Below are 23,313 nucleotides of genomic sequence, written 5' to 3'. Positions count from 1 at the left end.
CCCACAAATTTGCGGGCGGGTCGGGTCGACCCGCGGGCACGGGTCGCTTTTGCCAGGTCTAAATGTAGACCACCATACTTGGAAAACGTTTCCAACGTTTACGCCCTTTATAATGTGAATAGTGGGCAACTTTAACGTGAACAGTGGGCAACTTTACTTTACAATATTTTGAGGGAAGTGATATTTACGCCCCTTTTCATCACCAGGGACACCCAGCGCCAGTGTACGTGGCAATCAAGGCCACTAGATTCTTCTGACATCAAGTACATTAGGCCCCCTTTAGTCATTGGTATATTGGCACCAGGTGTCCCTGGTGATGAAAAGGGGCGTAAATATCACTTCCCTATTTTGAAGGGAGATTATATTTTCACCCCCCTTGCAGTACGCATTTGCCCCCCTGTTAACGTGATCTGACGTTAAAAAGCGTTAAAGTTGCCCACTGTTAACCGGGTAGCGTGCCATCACTTTCAGCTGGGTCTGACATCTATGACAATTCTGCTTGCACAGATGATATCTAGGTTTGTTTGGCAACCATGAAAATTTATTCCATGCTATATTCACGGGCCCAATGGTGAAAATAGGAGTTGAGGAGAAGGGAGCAGGAGAGACTTGAGAGGGCACGAGTGGAGAGGAGCATTACAAAACTGTGAAAAAAAATTAAGCGACTTCAATTTGTGCTTTTTTCTCCTGTTTTTTCATGGGCTTTTCATGCTCCATTCACTCTCAGCCTCTCAAATCTCTCCCTCTGGGCGCACTAATATTCCATGAAATATTTTTTCATGGCTGCCAAACACGCGCTATTTGCTGGATCGATCCTCTGGAAGAATGCTAAGGATAGCAAAAGCACCAGAGCAATTTGTAGCCCTCATTTTACTTAAGACTGATAATCACACAGAAAATACATTACATATCAAATAGTTTTGAGTATGTAATAGTTTGCTTACAACTTGACCAATTCTCAGAGCAAAGAATCAAATTTTCTATTGGTGGAGTTTATAAGGCACTGAAGAATGCAATATGTTTCCCAATGCACCTATTCCTTCTTAAGGAGATCATAGAAAACCTCTGGCTTTCTGTAGGTTCCTTTGCACAGACCCTGCACAAAAAAAATGGAGCAATCAAAATAAATTCACTTGGGTATAATAGACACATGTGGATGCTTGTACTATGCCAAGAGATGCTATAGATAAGATAGATACATGGTATTGATAATAGAGCAATGTACAGCTCTAGTATTGGTTAAATGCCTTGCACGGATTCCTTTAATATACATGTGTTACCTGCTGAATTGAACTTATTTTATGAGTGAGTACTAACCATTCTTCAAAATCACTTTGAACAAAAAATCATAAATAGATGAACACAAAACAAGAAAAAATATGATTGATGAAAGTTCCAGGCACGTAAAGAATTACGCCATCTCCCAGGATAAGTCATCTAGATGCAACCTGGTTGGCAGGGGATTCACCTCCAAGATACAAAAACATATTTGTGTTCATCTATTTGAATCAAAATTAAGCTGTCCACCGTTTGATTCAAAATTTGAAAACTAAACCCATGGAATGATCGAGAAAACATTATGCATGAGTGTCCTATGGACGTAAGCTAACCTCCACTTAGCGTACATACATCAAAGTATTTTTGTGAAAATTTTCCATTGAACCTAGGTTTTAGGATCTCCAATCATATAGGTTGGGTTGTACATTTCTGGTTCTCTTGATAGTTTGTGTAATTTGATTCAAAATTATGTCATCCCCATTTGATTCAAAATTTGAAGACTAAACCCATGGAATGATCGAGAAAATATTAGGCATGGGTTTCTTGTGGACGTAACCTCCACTTAGAATACATACATCAAAGTTCATCAAAAGTATTTTTGTGAAAATTTACAGTAACAGTGTCTGATACTATTGTGTAAGTACCGTGCTTGTCCCATATCTGTGTTCTATCTGAGTATAGTCAGTTTGGAATAAGCAATACAAATTGGATCATGTGTGCAGAATTATGGTGCGTGAACGAAATTTTTTAAAACTGGATAGAACTTCATTAACCATTCCACAGATAACAAAAGTCTACCCATTTATCAGATCGACCAGAAATGCGAGCATCTTTCCCAACATGAGTTATATTGAAGCATAAATAAAAGGGCGGCTCAGTGCACGAGGCTCCCGCCATTGCAGGGTCTAGGGAGGGCTAAGTGCACGCAGCCTTACCCCTGCTTTGCAGAGAGGCTGTTCCCGTGACTCGACCCGTGACCACCAGGTCACAATGGAGCAACCTTACCGTTGCACCAAGGCTCGCCCTATCTAGTTATATTGAAGCATATGTGTAGAATATTTTTCAACAAGCTAATGAAAATATAAACATTTACAAGTTTTCAATATCTTAGCTTCTTGAGAACCTCTCAAGAATCGCAGAAATCTACTGGATAGAACTATAGTTATATACCTGCATTGCATAAGCAAGATGGAGTAAGGTTGCCTCAGACCATGGTTGGCCAATAAACTGAAGGCCAATTGGCATACCCAGTTTGTCATATCCAACCTATGAGATAGCAAAGTAGCGGTCAATAAGAAGTCAACTGATACTTATACCAGAAAATAGAAGCATTGAGGGTTTCTACCGGAATAGTCACCGCAGGCAATCCAAGAAAATTTCCCGCTATCATGTACCTTATAAGTGCAGCTACAATAATGAAGCACATAGAAAATCACCATAACACAGTCATAACCAAGTACAACCCATTAGAATCAAAGCAGGATGATGTTAGTTTTGATATGTGCAACCCATGGTTTTAAATTTCATCCGAAATCTGAAATTCCGGTCAGTAATTTTGGATTTTGGTTGGGACTGAAACCAAAATTTGGTGAAATTTCAAATTTCGTGAAATACCAAATTTCGGCCAAAATTTTGAAAAATTGATTTTTTTTTAAATATTATTATTCCGAAATTCCTGTAATTTCGGCCGAAATTTGGGAATAGATACAATAAAACCTTTTTTTATTAATGAATTTCGGCCAAAATTTCGGTTTTGGCCAAGGGCGAAATCGAAATTTAAATCCATGGTGCAACTTCATGCTTTTGTATACTGACAGGTTATTAAACCGGAACAATAAAGGTACCGGGTCAGTTATAAGTTATAACATACCTCCATTTATGTAATCAAGTTCACCAGACTTCAGAGCATCATTCTTAATTGTGTATGCAGTTACACTGTTAAGAACAACAGAAAAATTTCCTCATAGAAAAAGCATTGAGTGAAAATTTTCAAATACAAGCAATTGATACAAAAAGGGCAAACAACCATAAATCCATACTGCTAACAACAATGGGCAAACTCTCTCACAACATTAAAAAATGGATAAAATGCCTCTGAAATTTGTTTTGTACCCAATATACCACTTTCTTCATGATCTGATGCTCATGGAAATCAAAAGTTGACCCTGCCTCCCTATATAATCCAGGAGGTGATTCTTCTCAGGCCAACAAATGTTACACCATTTATATACTGAAAGTATGAATCCATATAAAGAGAACCTTCAATCTCCTGCACTCCCTTGGGAACTAACACCTGACCTCCGTGGCAACCCTGATCTACTGCTCACCAACGTAGACCAGCCACCCAATGCCTGATCGCTTTCCTCCATCATTCCTCTCTTAACCAATTACTTCTAGTATACGTTTAAAAAAAAAATTACTTCTAGATATGGATGAATGGAGAAGACTCTGATTTAAATTTGAAATAGGCCAAGGAGGATCCAAGATCCAACAAAACCTCTTAGACAAATACGTCATAGTCAGAGTTAAACACATTATAAGAGTAAGCATTGATGTGATTAACCCTTTGGTTGCATATCATAACTGTTAACTTACCAAGTTCTCCAAAAGCTTAAGCTGTTGGAGAAAGGCGTTATTTATCTTTTATGCTTTAACACTCCCCCGCACGTGTGGCCCACTTGGCAAACATGTGGCACATGTGGTCCCACTTTGGGCCGACCATCGCATGTGGATTTTTGCTATCCGGGAGGTTGGAACTCGAGACCTTTGGCTCTGATACCATGTTAACTTACCAACTTCTCCAAAAGCTTAAGCTGTTGGAGAAAGGCGTTATTAATCTTTTATGCTTTAACAATAACTATTCCCCAAATCAACCAGCTCCATTTTATTGCTTAACAAGGATTTACATAAAAGTAGTTGAAGAAAATATGAATCAGACCTAACATCCACTATAGATCTGGCCATAAAACGGAACAAATATTTCGACCAATAGTTTTTGCGATGTATTAAGAGATCACATCAGGTAGGTGTAATCAGCCAGCCTAAGTAAATGTCTCCTAAAAGATTCACCTCTAGTTAATAAAGTTGAAACAATGTGTAGACCTATCAAAAGGTAGAAATATTTATGACACCATTAAAAAAAAGGTAGAAATATTTATGAATGTAAATGAAAGGATAAGAGGAATGTCTAAACATATCAAGACAATTTGTAATATTTGAAAAAACTATTGATGTTACAAGATAAAACAAACCCCATCTTGTAGAAAGAGATATAATTTGATGCAAATAGAAGGAAGTACCCTGTTGTAGGTGTGACAATGACATCTGCACTCTTAAAAATCTCCTTATGAAACTGCATATGGCGGTTCCTAGAGAAATATTATAAAATATGGCATCACAATTAGTCATAAAAACATGATAGAATAAAAGGTATAATACACAACAATGGCAAAGTTATCTGCAATACACATAATATATGAAATAGACAGATTTTTTTTAAATGATAGCCAATTTATGAAATAGACAGATTTAAATAGCTAAATATTTTGAAATAAAAGAACTATAATACCACTATATAGATATGCAAAGTCCAATATACGTAGAAACTATGCAACATAGGCATGGACATGAGTGTCCACGCCAGACACCGAAGCGAGTTGTCAAATTCTTAATGGACCAGTTGTAGATTTTGAATCCAGTTAACTTCCTTTTAGAGAATTCTTAGTGTCAGAGAAAGCCGGACTTCCTCTTTATAGAGGGTTCCAAAGAGAATTAGGAAAATTAGACTTATCACGCTAAACAGTTGTTTCAAAAGTATCCATGCTCATTACCAAAAAAATAGGAAGTTTGTCACCCTTATCCAAATGGCATGTATCATCCTTTAATATTGAAAAACCCATATTCGCTTTGTTGCCTCAGTAAATAAATGGCCATCATTCCAACATGACATGAACAATGTTTTGTATAAATATGAAATTTAAATTACATTTCCTCTGCTCGGATGTGGAAATGAACTCCATATGGCTTATAGAACCAGGTGGCCATCTAGGGCCTAACAAAGCACCAAAAGAGTGGTTCTTTTTATATAGTTCCTCCATTGTCAAAGGTAGTTGTGCTAGGTGTCTTTGTTATGATGCCTTGTTCATAAATACATCCAGAATTGTTTATATGTATGTGGATGACCAGTGGATAAAGGTGTAGAGATATTATATATATTGAGGAATTAATCAAGTTGCAGTTTTTGATGTGAAACTTATTAAGGCCTAAACTAATGTTCTTGGAATTGAAGTTGCAAGGTAGAGAAAGACAGCACGTTTTCTCTTGGCTGCTTAACCATGTGATTTTCCCATGGGAAGAACTTTAAAATTTTCTTGCTAGAGTTGGTGGGCCTATTCAGGATTCCACAAAGCCTTCCTGATCATCACGTGCCTTTTGAATTGCAAGGGTGAGCCAGTTCATGCATGACCTATGGAAATCTCACTTGAAGGCTTTTCATAATCTTTACTCCAGCCTCAACAAAAATACTTGGCAAAGGTATTCTTCTTTCTACTGAAATTAGTTAGATACTTTTTGTAATACTGACGTTGATTGCGTGTCATGTCAAAATGACCAAAAGATCTATAACTGGTTTCCGTATTGACATAGGAAAGATCCTAGCTCACTGAAAGAATGAATATGCAAGAAATGACAACTAGATCAAATGTGGAGTAATGATAAAGTTATCGCTTGTAGTGCGAGTGATTTGATGTGGTTCAAGTCCACATATGTTCAATGTTTACCAATTGATAATCCAATGAAGATATTTTCCAACAATGAAAGGGTTGACTGCGCTGCCTCCAATTCATATTTCATATACAAGCATAACACACTGACATAGATTGTCAGTTCCCAGGACAAACTGTTAAATAAGGTGGCTTTATACGCCACTACATCAATAATGGAAACTAATTGGAAATAATTCTCTCCATGGCTCTTGTAAGAAATTTCAACAATTTAGAAGTACACTGGGAATGATAGATTCACCAGCCAGGGGGAGTGTCAAAGATGTGTTTGTATATATTACATAGTCTCTATCTTCTAGAAGAATCTGTTCATTATTCTTCTACTAACCGAAGGTGTCTAAGTCACTTTTATACTATGATTTAGCCGACACTTCGAATTCATTGAGGACACACGTGTCCACCCGTGTCGACACTCCTTTGGACACTTTTCAATGTATTGCTCTAAGCGTTAAGACTTAATGTGGGTGTGTGGACACATTTTTGTGATGTAACAAGTGTGACATTCTGTTCTATTATTGCATATTGTGGTTACCTCTTTTTTTTTTTTTTTAAATTTTAATGGTAATTTACCTCTTGTTATTAACTCTTCTTTTATTGCATATTGTGCTTACCTCTTTTATTATTAACTCTTCTTCTATTATAAACTCTTTTTTAGCTCTTGTTTAACTAATATTTGATGTTGTATCGTATATATACTTTCTATTTTAGCCGTGTCCCCGTTTCTAAATTTTGGGGGTTTGCCGTGTCCAACACTCTGTGTCCGTAACGACACTCGACACCCGTGTCCCACAATTCATAGCTTTTATATTTCTTTGCAAATGTAATGTAGTACACCATTTCACTGAGAAACAAATGAAAAGAGACAGACATTCACCTTGCTTATATGCTTTTGACATACTAAACCCATCTTCCACACAAGAAAGACATCAAAATGGAGAATAAACGCATTGTACCAATAGAAAAATGAAATCATCCCCACATGGAATGGGAGATTAGATGCAGTGGGGGTTGTTGACTCTTCCTTTCGTCATTGCCAAACAAAGAGATTATTTTGTTTGGAGAATGATAAGCACTCATTCTCTGACTTGAAAGAGTTCAAAAGCCATTACAAGTTGTTCAAATTAGGAACTGGCAGGAAGTTTCTCCTTTTACCAATGTCAGTGTGTATCTATCCTACTTCAGGGGAACTTTGGTCCTTTATACTCCATTGGATTATTGTTTATGGAAGCATCATTTCTGAAAAATGAGAACCTGAACCGTGATACACTGTTTTCATGAGATCTTTGGTGATGGAAAAGCACTATTGCTCATTTATATGCTTCAGTTTGAAAGGGCTACTAAGAAATGGTGATTTCATATATGAGTAGTTTAGCCTTTTCATATCATTTTTCTTTTCATCTTGATTTAAGGCATTGAGTCATTTTGTACATTTTGTATTAATGCAGAAGGCATAGTCATTTTTCATTAATAATAATACTTTGTAATAGTCATTCCATTGAGTTAACAAGCACCAACTAACAAAGCCATCTATAAGAAGGATTCATTAACCGCTTTTGTGGATTTTAATTCAACAAAACAAATAACAGCATAGAGCCCAAGTTCAAATCAATGATGCAAGAACTTCTCCCAAAAAATACTACTCGACTAAGGACAAACCTTTCAGTGGACAAGTTGATTGAAAAAACAATCATAAATCACAGTAATCATTAATGCCCAACAATTATACATTGTGAGATAAAAAAGAGAGTTCTCCGTGATACTATGACGTTACTTAAAAGAGTTAATGGATCAGGTTGTGCACAATACCTAAGCCGTTGAGCATTCAGATACTCTCTGCTGCTGAAAGAACCGTAGATGCGAAGGCCTAATCTTACATCCCATCCTACTTCTGACATATTCCTAGATCAATGAAAACATGTGATATCATAAAGCAGTCTTACGAACTCTCGATTGAAACAAATAGTAAGAAAAAGATAAAGCATAAAATCAAGACAGTGAAGATAGTATACAGATTCTCAAGATGAGGAGCCAATGAAGTGCTGCATTCAGAGCCAATTGTTAAATAATGGGCCAAGCGCATCTCCTCTATCTCGGGTACAGTCACCTCTACAGTCTGACAGATATAAAATCAGAAAGATAGTACCTATTGTATTTCTCAACCAACACGGAATGTATCCGAACTCCTTTAATATCAAAATGTCTCTGTACACTACACTATATTTGTTGGAGTTCTGTTAAGAATCAATGGGCCTTTTTAAAAGGAAGATTCAATATCATGTTCTCCAAGGCAAGTATGCTTATAAAGCTTACTACCTGTGAAGCAATCAATTACTCCAAAAGCTTAAGCTGTTGGAGAAGGCATTATGTAATCTTTTATACTTTAACAGTACCCATATAATACGCGTCAAAGGAGATAATACCTTCCACCCATACTGCTCCCGGAGCCAATCCAAAGCTTTGTCACAGCAGCTCCTAACATCCTCGTTGCAATCATTAAACCACTACTTGGTCCAAAAAATTACAGAATTAGCATCTTGTTTGGAAACATAATTAAGCAAAATAACCAAATTCATTGAGACTGAATAGTATAATTCTATTTGTCACAAATATTATTTTAGATTTGATAACTTGATCACAAACCTCTGAATATTTTGCCAGCTTGACATCGGAAAGAGTGCTTGTAGTCGTCAACAATGGAAAATTTATTCTAGACTGGCAAGTTCTCCAAAAACAAAGTCAATAGTATCAGTTGCGCAGTTATTCACTTGTAAAGTCAATGAAAGACTAAAATAAGGCTACACATTACCAAAGCATGACTTCCAACTCATTTTGAGGGAATAGGGAAACAAAAACCTGTCATTAGCACGTAAGGTTTCTGTGTGCAGGCATGTGTCGTTGTGATGATTTCTCTATTCCAAAGACATTTTGAGAGAGAGGGAGAGGGGAGGAATTTTGGACAAGGTCCTCATCACAAAAAAGAATATCAAATTTACTAGGAAGGTGAAATGGGAGCCATTTGCAAAATCAATATGGAAAAAGTTCACGACCATGTGGATTGGACTAATGTCGCTAATCACATGAGTAGAGTGGGCTGTTGACTTATGTGGAGGAAGTAGACAATAACGTGCATCTCTTTACCTTCATTCTCTATTCTAGTGAATGGTGGAGTTGTTGGTTACTTTAAGAGTTTGAGAGGCTTGAGTAAAGGCGATGCAGTAAAAAACTAAGAGAACTTTCAAATGGATGCACAAGGTTGGGACGTGTGATCAGGTCAAAGAAAATTGCTGATCTTGTCTTAAAAGATTTGTGCCAAATGAACAAAACCCTCCTGGGAAGTTGTTAAGGAGGTTCAGCGAAGAGAAGGAAACCTTTCAGAGTAAAGTGGTTGCCGTCCGTCATTTTTTTCTCTGTTCTAATAAAAGTTGTCTTAAAAAAGAGAAGTATGGTAGGGAGGCAACATAAACATAAAATTATGTATTTAGAGGCGGTAACATTTACAACTTAATGAGAAGACATGGTAAACATCAAAAAGTCCAAAGCCAAAAAAGGTTGAACACTGCAGCCCTGAGGAAAATGGAGTGTTGACCTATCCAAGCTGTGCATATGGGAGCCCATTCCATTGAGTGGATGTTGACTCTGTTGCCGTGTTCCAGAGAGTTTGATTTAATAGAATGTTTTAATTCGTACATATGGAGAAAGATATGGACCCTCTTAAAACAGTCTCATACTCTCATTTGCTATGTTGCATGGATTCGGATTCGTGTGTCGGGATTCGACATGGATTTGAGGTGTCGGATTCGGCAAACCCCAAAAAGTAGGATTCATGGATTCAGTAATTTTTAAATAAAATAAATTTTAAAAATTACAATTTTAAATATATTTTTTCAGTAGCCTGTATGTAAATGTATATGTATATATATTTATGAAAAATTTAAAAATTTGACGATGAAGAATTGAGGCCTGTTGACTAACCAACTTCTCCAAAAGCTTAAGCTTGTTACAATTATCAACTAACTTAGCTCTACTTAGAGGCTTCGTGAACATGTCTGCTAATTGATCTGTAGATCTGGTAAACACGGGAGATATGTAGCCTCGCTGAATCAAATCTCTAATGAAATGACAATCCATTTCAATATATTTGGTCCTCTCATGGAAGACTGGATTCATGGCAATGTAAATGGTGGATTTGTTGTCACAGTATAACTGAGCTGGAGAAGAAGAAGAAGGAGGAGGAAATCCAATCTCTGAAAGTAAGGAACGTAGCCACATGAGTTCCCCACTCGTATGAGACATCTCTATATTCAGCCATGCCCGAGCCATCATCATCTCAGCCGGATCCACATGCGATGGTCGGCCCAAAGTAGGACCACATGCCACGTGTTTGCCAAGTGGGCCACACGTGCGGGGGAGTGTCAAAATATAAAAGATAAGTAACACCTTTCTCCAACAGCTTAAGCTTTTCGAGAAGTTGGTAAGTTAACAAGGCCTTAGAGTTTTTATTAAGAGTCTCGAAGAAGGACGGAAGGGGGGTCAATGTTCTAGGGTCGAGGCGCTAGGGTTTCTATTAAAAGAGTACGGGTTGTGCTTTCATCTAAAAAAAGTTAAGGAAACATGTTTAAAGGGAAAATATACAGAATTCGCATTTTAAAAGAGACAATGATGAGTTGGATTAATGCGGGACACGGCTACAACAAGAATCCAGGTGTGTCCCATGTGAATCCATGTTTGATTCGCGTGTGGAGACGTGTCGACACGGATTCGGCATAACCCATGCAACACAGCTCATTCGACTTATCAGTGAAGTATATCAAAACATTGTATATGCCTGTGTGAAGCAAATGCCTAAACTGCTGAGTATATCAATACATTTAAAATCCCAGTGTAATGAAGCAAATAAACTGCTGAACAGAGGAATAAATGTTGAATCGCGCATATATGTGTTGACTAACCTGAGAAGAAGGTTCATTTGATGGAAGGTGGCCAGTGAGGGCAGCATATCTGAAAATAGCAAAATAGAATGAGCTTACCATTCAGATCATGTAAAGGACTGCAATAAAGAAAACAGAAGAATTTGAGACCACAATGAGCCATTGATCAAAGAAAAACTAACGCAATAAATGCATCTTCAACTGTCCCTGCTAATATTCCAACCATTCCAACTGTCCAGTTCAGAGGAAGGACACTGAAAATAAAACATTACCGCATCTCAGAATAGCGCCAAGCATCGACACTTGATACAGACACAATAGTGGATAAAGTCTATACAAGGGAATGCTAGATTAGATGCTATTTACCCAGAATGAGATACACGCCCAAAAGTTGGCTTAAAACCAACAACACCACAAAGCGCAGCAGGCATTCGCACGGAACCTAAACAAACATTTCAACTATAAGTTTGTATAGTTTCTTGTGAGAAGGAAGAATGATAATAATAGTGCATCAAGAAACTAGGAATTCATTAAAAAATAATAGAAAGCATGTTACGGTCGATTATGTGCTCTAGTGCCAAGCAAAAGATCGTCATCAGTAAAAGTGAGGGTTGCCATACAGAATGCACTTGTGTTAGGCTTTGAAGGATTCATCTCTATTTCAATTTGACAAACTTCAGTGAGAAATTCATCGGGTTAGTGAGTGCACGGATTAGTAATAGTGCGTGCCTTAATTCTTTCGACATTTTTAGGGCATCATAAACACCGAGTAAAGCACGAACCATTTTAAGGTATGCTACCACCTTGTACTTAACTGGTTCCTTTGTTGAAGGTAAAACATCAAGGACTAGATTTGAAGAATCTCCATTTCCCTTGATTTTCTCTAAAGGATTTGTCGATTTCTTTGGTCATCGACTATATTGCAAAGTGACTGCATTTGCTTCGACTGATCCTTCAGATGGAAAGCATAGATCATCCTCCTCCTCAAATTTTTGTGCCATTAAGTCGTTTCTGATCCCGCACACAGCTTAAATTTGTTCGTTTATATTTGACTCTCATGGATAGGTGGAACTGACACCGTAATTGGAACGAAAAGATACGGAGATTCCAAATGCGCATATGGTCGAGGCACCGCGCACCCTTCATCTTCATCCCACCGTGTGTCTTCAAAATTCAGTGGGAGTCCGGGTTTAATGAGAAAAGGTCACGGTAACCTTTTGCTTTGCAATTCTTCTAGAGTAACAAGCAATCATGCTTTTTGCAATGTTTCGGTCATTAATTTCTCTGAAATTCGTTTCTCTTTGCGGCTAATAAACCATTGAAACCTACATTGAACACATGAATCCTCAGTATATGAAGAATCTGTGTCACTATCATCGCTGGAAAAGAGTTCATGGACCACCGAAGAATAAGTCACCTCAAATGTTGCGCCTAATGCAGAGTTAAGAGCCTCTTGTCGGGTATTGTTGTGAAATTCCAGTGGCATAAATTCTCTAAGAGTCATAGGGCTTCGAGCTTTTGGTTTGAACTCATCTTTGTGAATTGACTTTTAATGCACGGGACGTGACATATCTGGAGATAGCTTTATTCCTTTCGGAAGCTGCCCCCTCTTTCTATTGGTGTGAGATATTGTTGTCGGCCTCTTTTCCATACCAAATGGAGCTTCTTTAATGGCGACAAGATTAGCAGTTTCTGTAATAGTAGTAATTTCGTTATGATCCCCTTTCAGATGTATGGTCCCTTCGTCAATCAACTTTTGAATTTTGTCTTTCAGGACGGAGCACTCCGGCAAGTTGTGGTTGACCAACCGGTGGTATTTGCAATACTTCGAATGATTTGTCTTTTTAACATCTTCTGGGCGTTATGGCTGAGGCAGTTCTATTAATCCCTCTTCCAATAATGATTTGGGAAAGAGTAGACTTTCTTTTGTCTTTCCTTAATAGATTTTGGTTTTGGTCTACTTCATCTTTTTCGTATAACATTTCTTTCTTTCTCCAACTTTTTCTTTTCATTACAACTTTCGATCTTTCTCGACTTCTATAAAGGCCACTTCATTAACTTTAGAAGCTGAATTTCATTCTTTTTCTTCTTGGGTAAGAGGGATATTGCCCTGCCTGCTTTCACTTGAGAGAGGCTTCTAGATTATGAGTTCTGGTGCTCAATTCTTCAAAGCTCCTCATTTTCGTGGCGAATAGCGGGTGCGAAATAGTGAAATGGGTCTATTTCTGACATAATTGAATGAGTTCTGACTCCTTCAAATGAGAGGTACACCTAAGGCTTAGCTTCCTCCAATGAGCAATATAATTGCCAGCAGACTAACTTGGCCTTTGATTTCGGTGAGTTCACTAACACTTACATCTCGTCAAATGCTGTAGAAGTGCCTTAGAAATTTGTACTGTATTTGCTCCCAGCTAATGATTGAATTTGGCTCTAGCTTGGTATACCACATGAAAGCTACATCCTTCAAGGTTTGTACAAACTGCCTCACTAAAGAGGGCCACTTTTAGCTCTGCACAAATGAATTGGGTGATGTGTTCATTTGGACATCTAGTTCCGTCAAACTTATCAGACTTCGGATGCTGGTATGCGGGAGGAAATAGGATATTGTCCATATATCTAGGGTATGGTTTCTGATGATTAAGCGGGGTCCTACATGCTGCTAGAGTAACTTCTTGGACCATTTGTATTACCATATCCTTCAATGCCCCCATAACAACAACGGAACTAGTTGTTGTGGTTGAGGGTTGTCCTGTTTTCAAAGCTATATTTCCCGCCTCCTTTTCTTCCAATCTCTTTCGTAATTCTGTAATCTCTGCGACCAGTGCAGATTGTTCTGTGGTGCCAGTAGTCATAACAGCAACTATGTGTTCACTGGAGAATCCTAAGGTCCGACTTGTCGACGACCTTGGGGGTAGTGACCTCAATGGAGAATGGACTGGTGTTGGCATTTGGGGAGTCGATAATCTCGGCGATTCTTGAAAATCGCTTTCAGTGAAGATTGCATCTAAGCCTCCGTATAATGGATTTTCCCTCATCATGGTGTATTTTGTGAGACAAAAGACTCCACCATATCGACTATATTATCTTTTGACAAAGTCCTTAAAATGATCTTCTTAGCAGAGGATAGTCCGTTGTTTTCACCGCAGAGGATTTAGTTTGGCAACAAGTAGAAGAAATCTATATTGTTGCGCACGACAAAGATGAAAGCATCGATGCTGATGATGATGCTCGTGGAGCTATTGGTGGTGATTATGAGGGGTACAATTCAATTGAGTATGATGATTCAGATTATGAAAGCCCCTAAGAGATGACTTATTATGACCAAGGTTGCCAAGGCGGGAATCGAAAGCGGGATTCGATTCAGGATTCGAAAGTGGGAATCGAAGGCTCCTGGGATGGTTGGAAGCGGGAATTGTGGGTTTGCCAGAGAGTCGTCAGGGAATCGCCGGAGATTTGCCGGGGAATCGCTGGGAGTCACTGGGGAGTTGGGATTCGCTGGGGATTCGCAGAGGAATCGCCTGGGAATCGGGGTTCCTATAAAGTAGGAATCGGGTTTTCATAAATTGGGAATCGAGGTTCCTAAAATTGGGAATCGGGGTTCCAACGGAATCGATTCGGGATTTCCCAGAATCGGGGACTCGAATCAAATCACGATTCCGATTCGCGATTCGGGGAATCGCGAATCCCCACCCTCAGGTATGAATCCTGCTTCCCTGATTATGACTAATGTTTGAGAGATGAGACATGATTTGTGAGAAATTTGAACAATTCAGTTTTCATTTTTATTTGTACTAGGCGTTTATGGGAAGACGAGAAACATTTAGCTATTGCAAATCTGGAATCTAAGCACGCAACCCTGGATGAAGATGTGCAAGGATTAGGGCCAGGTAGCCCCGAGGTGGACAGGGTCCCTCGAGGTGGACATGGTCAATTAGGGCAGCCTAGTGAATCAGGAAGACGAGATAAAGGTAAGGGAGTCTTGGTATTGAACGCTGAGGAAGAATCTGGGCACCCAGAATTGGAAGGCTTTAATGATTTTCTAGCAATGGGCGATTTATTTGGGATCTCCTATCAGGAGAATCTAGGAAAGACAAGAGAAATGTTATGGGCAATGCAATCAAGAGCTGCAGATGATACAATAGAAAGAGTTAAAGAGGCTGAACCATAAGTTGGATTACAGGATTAAAGGACAGAATTTGAATGGTGAAGAGATGTATGTTGCAGGGAGTATGGGTTTTCTTCCAAAGATTTCATTTAGGGAGAAATTGCAAGTTGTGGCGTAGTATATAGGTCTTTTTTATTTCAAGCTATTTAGACATAATGTTTCAGAGGTTCTTAATTGTACAGAGACAGGTTGGGAAGAAAACGATTGTAGGAAAATCGGCAGTCGGAACCAAGAGTGTGGAAATTGTGACGTTGGTTTCACTCCCATAGGTCGAAGGTAGGACAACTATTAGGAAGAATTCTTGAAAGGGTCATTCTCTGCGATGGTAATTCAAGATCCTAGTTGCGCTAAAAGAAAGTTGTAGTCTAATGTTAGCTTGAGAGATTATGGTTTTTTCGCTAAATGGAGGCTTTCTAGTCTGGGAATCTTCATCATTGCCCAATCAAGGAAATAAGGCTCGGAAAAAGAATGTGGGATGAATATCTTTAAATATGTAATGGATAATATCAAAAAGATAGGATAGAGGAGGGAGGAAAGGGATAATTTTGACTTTTTGCTCTGTATACTTCATTGGTTACAGGTATACCTGTGCCAATATCCAAGTTATTCTCTTGTAATGCAGGCTAGGACCTCTAGTCCCGAATGCTTTTTTGAAAAATTAATGAAATATGTCATCTTTCCAAAAAAAAAAAAAACTAGCTACTTAGTATTTTGTACGATTAGATTTTCTTAGTTTCACTAATGCATTGCAATGAATTTGGTGTTTCAAGTAATAAAAGGTCTAGTTTTGTTGAATTTGGTTGATATAATGGTTTCTTATATTTTCTAACAATTTCTCATTTTTTGATTTTTTTTTTAGAAATAGGGAATCTGGTAAAACAATAGCTAAGAATCTATATGATATGATAATATTGAAAGACATACTTATTAAAATATTATCACCAGGAAGTAAAAAAAATGAAACATATCTAGATAAATGCAAATACATTTACCAAAAAACGAAAGATAAATGCAACTTTAGAAATATATAAAATATAAGCAGATATTACCACAAAGCTAAAAGAAAAACTACATTGAGATTTTGTCCTTACTCCTATATTGTCGAGTGTCCATCCAATACGAGCATTTGATACAAAAAGTTTTTGAAACAATAGGGAGGATGGCATACATAGGCACAAAGAAATGACTCAAGTGTTGAGGTGGTACAACAAAAGTGTTGAAGTATTCTAGTAAAGTATGGGGGCAAACTTTTGTAGGCTTATGTCATATGTTTAATGTTTCATATAATAAGTTAGTGTGGTAAGTTTTGTAGGCTTATTTCATATGTTCAATGTTTCATAGAAAGTGTCGGACACGACTTAAATATAAGGTTACTTACAATAATGAAATGAGTTTCATTTACTTATTTCATTTATTACTTGTTACTTGTATATTGTTCTCCTATACATATTGTTTCTGTCACATAAGGGAATTTATGGAACTGTACAATAAATGTGTTGCAGTAAATGAAATCTCTTAAATGCTCAAGGTGGTTAGAACTATCTTCCAAAAAGATACTAGAAACATATGATTTGTGGACACGGACACGAGTGTCAGGTGTCGACACGGACACAAAGTGTCGGACACGGCAAACCCCCAAAATTTAGAAACGGGGACACGGATAAAAAAGAAGGTATACAGGGTGTATGACATGGCAACCCCAAAAGATCTAGAAATTGTGGCACACCCATACACCATACACGTCCATACCTATAAAATTATTAATTGCCATCATAATTTGCAACAATATAAATACAATATTCATTTAACAAATGACTAAATCATAGGATTAATCAACTTTAATATAAAATAAAATGAATCTGTAAATAATGAAAACCTATATTGGAGATTACTGTTTCTGTAACTATTTACCTCCTCCATCTACACCAAGAGCAACAGGGCACAACCCTGCACAGACCACAGCGGCAGATCCACTAGAAGAACCTCCAGAGACCTTGCTTTTATCATAAGGATTTCTTGTAGCCCTGCAGTTAATGAAAATTGCATATTCTCATCTCCTGTGACATTTCCTTCTAGTTTATTTTCTACCTTGATAAGATAAAGGCATGAAAAGCGAGCAAAGAAAAAAACACTAGTATAATTCCATTGTGTTTCACATCTTAAAAGCAATACTAGATGTTAGTAGTACCCATAATGAGGATTAATCCCACTTGTCCCCGCACCAAGCTCGTGCATGTTGGTTTTTCCAACAAGTATAGCACCACATGATCTCAGGTGTTGGACACAGCATGCATCACTAATGCAAGGTCTCAACTTGTGCAACCACTTGGTGCCACCTAGAAGAACCAACGCATAAATAAGAGGATTAAAAGAGGAAAAATAATCATTTGTATAAAGAAACACCTTGATAAGTCAACCTCAGCTTAAATTTGGTGACTTGAAATCAGAGGAGTATACCTGTAGTTGGATATGGCTTGCAGTCTATCTCATCCTTAATAGCAATTGGAACTCCATCCAAAACTGAGATTGGTTTACCTATAGAAGGCCATAGTGATCCGTTATACAGGTAAGAATATAATAAAAAGATTACCAGCTCCAAAAAGATACAACATCAACAATCCTAATGAATTCAAACACTGGAATTTCATGCAATTAAGCTCATGGACCTAAGTAGACCAGAACCAAATTACAATGATCAAACTTCCATCCTTCGTATTATTACATATCCCACTATTCGTATGTCTCAGGACCACAATTATGCTAGTTATTTAACACATTTTGGTCAATACCACAGAACCAACACAGAAATTTAGGTGTCATCTTCTTCATCTACCAAACACATGATTTTCTTTCATCAGCAGAAAATTCCTAAAGGTGAGCATATCTGAGGAAAAAAACATAAAATACACATACATATATGGTATTACAACCTTTAAAATTGATGCTATTGTTCTTTTAGGAAGTGGGCAATAGAAGTACACATAAACACACACATGTAGATGGGAATCTCATGCATCTCCACAGGTTTGTGGGGGTACTTGAAGGAATATGCACAAGTTCAACTTGCTCAATTTTGCAAATAAGAATTGTAATAAGGCATATGAAAGAGACGAATGCCCACTTTAACATTAATGAAATAAGTCATTTTTCAAAACAAAAAAAAAAGGCATATGAAAGAGGCCCTCTACCAACTTAGTCTTCAAAAGTGGTTCAGAAAGTATCAAGATTTTCCTTAGTATAAGAAACATCGGAAGAAGTGAAGAGTGGGATATCCATTGAGAAGGAGAACAAGGAGTGCAGCAAGTAAGTTGTTTCTACTTGAATTGCTTCCTTTGTGGCACCTTCTTTCTCAGTGAATCATTTCTCTTAATATCATCATGAAATCTCTATTATGCTAAAAGGAACTTCAAGAAACTCATCGTGCAATAGGTAATGGGCATGCATGAAGTTGATTGAACAATATAGTGAAGATAATGAAATGGAATACTGTTACTTTCGTTTTGCAAATATGGACATCTAGTGCTACATTATGTAGTCTAGAATCTAGAAGCAATGGATTTACCATTTAGTGCAGTGAAATTAATGAAATTTGAGGTCTGCTTCAATTGATTCGAAAAATCTGTTAGAAGTTTGCAAGTTTTCTCTTGATTTTCTTCTTTTTCCTAATTATCTCTTAACAATCTAACTTTCATTATCTCTAACTTTATCTCATCTTTTTTTCATAAACTGACAAGAGTTATTTACATGGGTTAGGGCAGTTAACAAATCATTAATCCATAACCCTCCTTCACTACATTTTTTCATATTTTATCTATATTTTATTTTTAATTCTCCTTTCCATGTGCAGCCGTCCAGAATGATTGGATAGGTCTTCAATGGACTAATCAGCGATATGCTTGGCTATTTATGGTTCAATGTTTTCAAAGTACTGTATTTCAATGATAAAATGGAAGTTTTGGTGTAGAAGGCAGATACCCCTCTCATATCGAAGAGTTGACTCAGTAGCTTGCCGTAGAATATCTTCAACATTGTAATTAATAAAGAACGACATTTGGAGGTGTGGACCGGAAGATGCCTTCACTGCAGCTACAAATCGCTCTGCTACCTGTACATCTAAACAGTTAAGCTTCTAGAGAATGTACAGAGTATCTGAATGTACATGGAAAATGTCATAAATGCACTTCTAAAGGGTTATATACCATAAGAGGAGTTGTTTCCCCTGATGTATAGGCTTTTGAAAAATCTTTTATCGTCCAGCGTTGGAAATACGATACTGGATTGCCTGCTACCATTTCTGGACTCGGTGGGATACAATCCGCTGCTTGCTGGACTTGTTCATGTGGGGTCAACTCAGGTTGTAGGACACTAATTTCTTGTTCTTTAAGGCCTGCAATGGTGGATTCAAATCAGGAAAGAGTAATAATAGTGCGTCTTTTTAAAAAAAATTGTTATGCAGTTTTGTTTATTAGTAAATCAGAAGAAAATCAATTCATGAACATAATAATAATGATGAGGTAATACTTTGTGAATGGGAACTCATATCAAATACATAATGTTTACGGATATCGGTTCAAGGAAAGGATCCAAATTCCAAAATATCATTAAGCAGGATATTTTTTCCAGGATGAAAACTATAGGTATCTAAGAACCTGAGCGAATAATTGGCCAGTTGAAATAGGTGGGTGGTGTATCATGAAGAAAGCATACCTTCCCAAGGATGGCTGGGAACAAACAGAGGTGGCTCCTGGAATTTTGCATATGAGATTATCTGCAAGGGGTCATTATTTGTAAGAAAGCTCGTAAATAAGCATTACATGAAGAACCTTCCATAGATAACCGAACAAAATGGTTCAGAAAACAGAGAAAACATGCAAAATATATATTGGACCAATGGTTATGCATCTAAGATAAAAAATGTATACCATATAATAAGAATTTACCTAAAGAGAGAATTTAAAAAAAAATCATATGATATACAAATGATTAATACAAGGCTCTTATCTAACTAATATGGAAGAGGTAAAAAACAGTGGAACTTGGCAGTAAAAGAAAAGGAGGACAAAAATATTCACTACGGCACAAACTGATCAAGCGGTAAAAGAAAAGAAGGACTAAAATATTCACTACCGCACAAACTGATCAAGAACAGATAAAATTTGATACAAAAAAATAATATGGACTTGGTATGAACTGAAAAATAACGGATTGCATCAATAAAATTTCGTTGTTTATAAAATAACGGATTGCAGATGGCATTTCACGAATGGGCTGTTGCATGTGAGAGCAGCCACACAGGCTCACTTTTCAACAGGTTTTTTCTTATTCATTTAATTCATCTTAGGTGACTGCTCTCACATGAAACAGACAGCCACGAAAATGCCTTTCTGCGACGGTCCCTAGCAAATCCCAAAATAATACTACTTAATCAAACTACAGAAGACTAAAAGGAAGTCAAACATATAAAACCAAATAAACTTGGAAAAAAAAATTATCAACAAATATCAAGCCCATCATTACCTGGTGGATCAGATTATCTCTCTTCAATATATACACTACAATTGGACCAATAATCCATGACTCCAGAATCCACACAAAAATCTTAACCAGAAGTCCAGCAACACGAGGAGCTAATAAAACACATAAATTCAAAATATCAGCAAAAATGCAGTTCAAGTCCATTAGCCGAAAGATTGATTTCAAAGGCTTTAAGATCATTCAATCAATGCCAAAATCAAAATTTAGAAAAGGAAGAAATAAGAATCAATAGGGAATCATAGAAATTCACACTTCCAAACATAAATGTCCTCAAACTATCAACAGACAATAGAAGTTTACACTTCCGAGCATAAAAAGCCTCAATGTGTTGAAAGAAACTTAAATTAATAAAATGAAAACTGCTTTGGCATTATAAACAGATACAATTCGACTTAAATCTAAGCAATTCTTGACACTATAAACAGTTATCCCGAAAAGAAAAAACAAAAGAACAGAATGGAAAGAAAAACAAATCATTCAGAGAAAATACTGACTGAAAACTGTAGAATTCAGCTCTCATGCATAATCAAAACAACGAAATTAAATTAAAAAAGAAAAAACAAAAATCCATCATTTTACTAATCAAATTTAGTTGATTTTTATCCTACACGGACATCTTGAATCTTGATAATATACAATCACAAAATTCAATCATAAAGACAATAAGAAAAAGTTGATCAAATCCGAACACCAACTGAAAACACTAGAATTCCAGTACGTGCATAAGCAAAGCAAAAGGCGATAAAAGAGAATACTGACTGAAAACAGTATAATTCAGCTCTCGCACATAAGCAAAACAACAAAACCAAAGTAAATAAAACAAAATTTCAACTTTTCACTGATCAAATTTAAGCAATTTTCAACCTATATGGATATCTCGAATCTTGATAATCCGCAATCAAAAAATAAATCAATCAAAACGAACACCGATTTACAACAGTAGAATTCAACTTCATCCATAAGGAAAAAACCGAAATCAAAGTAAATTCAGCTCTCGTGCATAAGCAAAACAACGAAATCAAAGTAAATAAAACAAAATTCCACAGTTTTACTGATCAAATTAACATAAACAAAACAGAGGAATCGTGATTACGAAAAAAACAGAGGAAAAGCAGTATAATTCAGCTCTCGTGCATACGCAAAACAACGAAATCAAAGTAAATAAAACAAAATTCTACAGTTTTACTGATCAAATTTACATAAACAAAACAGATGAATCGTGATTAGGAAAAAAACAGAGGAAAAACAGTATAATTCAGCTCTCGTAGATAAGCAAAACAACGAAATCAAAGTAAATAAAACAAAATTCCACAGTTTTACTGATCAAATTAACATAAACAAAACAGAGGAATCGTGATTAGGAAAAAAACAGAGAAAAAACAGTATAATTCAGCTCTCGTGCATAAGCAAAACAACTAAATCAAAGTAAATAAAACAAAATTCCACAGTTTTACAGATCAAATTCAAGCGATTTTCAACCTGTACGGATATCTCGAAATCTTGATAAGAAATTTAACAAAATTCCACCGTTTTACCGATCAAATTTAAGCTATTTTCAACCTATATAAGTATCCCGAATCTTGATAATCCTCAATCAGAAAAGCGAGAAATATCAATCAAAGCAAACACCGACTAACAACAGTAGAATTCAAGTTCAACCATAAGCAAAACAACGCAATGACGATTAGAAAAAAAAAATCAGAGGAAAAAGAAAAGATTTATGATTTATCAATGATCGTGCCTTTAACATTTGCTCGGAGATACGTCTCATCACTCTTAGATCCAAGATCGACATCCTGTGCAGGTTTATAAACCCTACCGTGAGTACCAAAAATGGCCATAGAATGAGGTCTGAAATTGAGAAGAACAAAGAAAGAGTGTTAAATCAATGCGTATTTAAAGGCGAGAAAAAAAAGAAGGAGAAGGACGGAGAAAGCGAGAAATGAAGAATAATGAATGAGAGAAAAAAGAGATTGCCTGGTGAAATGGAGAAGAAGAAGTAGGAAATTCTAGAAGAAGAGAAAAGAACACTCTTCCACATCGTTTTCTTGTACAATTTAGAGGGCGAGTAATTCGAGAGGTTCGTTTGAAGAGGGTGGGGCTTTTGGGAGAAACTGTGAGAAGAAGAAGACATTTGATAGTAACTCTTACTTGCCCTACACCCCTTTTAACGGTCTATACCCCGCTCGTCCATCATATATTAGGGCTTTTTCTTCTTTTAAAGAAATATAGGGAGATGATTTTTTCGCCTCCACTGTGGCATAATGCGCTCCACTTGTAACGTGAATCGCTTTTTGACGACAGATCACGTTACAAGGTGGTGCATTATCCTACAGCAGGGGCGAAAAAATCATTAAATTTACTCTTTAAAAGAGGAACCTAGAATTCCTGTTTTTCCCAATATTTATTGGGCTTCCAGGGTAATACGCAACACTTTTAACATGAATTGTGTGCGGACTTTAATGCTTTTGTTTTTACGTCAAATCACAGGAGCGCATTATCCTACACTAGGGGCGAAAAAATCATCAAATCTCCTCTTTATAAGAGGCACCTAGAATTCCTAATTTTCCCAATATTTCTTGGGGGATGATTTTTTCGCCCGCTGTTAATGTGAATTGTGAGCTGA

General features: G+C 36.9%; 1 protein-coding gene across 2 annotated transcripts; it reads right to left on the bottom strand.

Moving 5' to 3' along the window:
• Nucleotides 1-887: 887 nt before the first annotated feature.
• On the bottom strand, nucleotides 888-22,830 carry LOC143888325 (fatty acid amide hydrolase-like). 2 transcript variants are annotated; one of them, XM_077392699.1, is made up of 21 exons: nucleotides 22,665-22,830; nucleotides 22,429-22,538; nucleotides 20,670-20,779; nucleotides 19,860-19,920; nucleotides 19,352-19,539; nucleotides 19,128-19,257; nucleotides 17,610-17,687; nucleotides 17,341-17,488; nucleotides 17,064-17,176; nucleotides 11,354-11,429; nucleotides 11,170-11,241; nucleotides 11,009-11,057; nucleotides 8,700-8,771; nucleotides 8,480-8,560; nucleotides 8,069-8,172; nucleotides 7,866-7,958; nucleotides 4,578-4,646; nucleotides 3,149-3,213; nucleotides 2,624-2,685; nucleotides 2,449-2,544; nucleotides 888-1,096 (listed from the first exon to the last, which is right to left on the bottom strand). In XM_077392699.1, the coding sequence occupies exons 2-21, from the start codon at nucleotides 22,526-22,528 to the stop codon at nucleotides 1,034-1,036; spliced, it is 1,830 nt and encodes a 609-aa protein (XP_077248814.1). In that variant the 5' UTR covers nucleotides 22,529-22,538; nucleotides 22,665-22,830; the 3' UTR covers nucleotides 888-1,033. The 2 variants fall into 2 exon arrangements, with proteins under 2 accessions (XP_077248814.1, XP_077248815.1); XM_077392700.1 differs by lacking the exon at nucleotides 22,665-22,830 and having other exon boundaries at nucleotides 22,429-22,637.
• Between the last annotated feature and the right edge of the window lie 483 nt (nucleotides 22,831-23,313).

This window comes from Tasmannia lanceolata, unplaced genomic scaffold (assembly GCF_043159265.1).
Source record: "Tasmannia lanceolata isolate RefF3 unplaced genomic scaffold, GAP_Taslan_0.1 ptg000012l, whole genome shotgun sequence".
In the NCBI taxonomy this organism is placed as follows: Eukaryota; Viridiplantae; Streptophyta; class Magnoliopsida; order Canellales; family Winteraceae; genus Tasmannia; species Tasmannia lanceolata.
The sequence above is the reverse complement of the archived record's forward strand: the minus strand, read 5'-3'. Positions and strand labels throughout refer to the sequence as shown.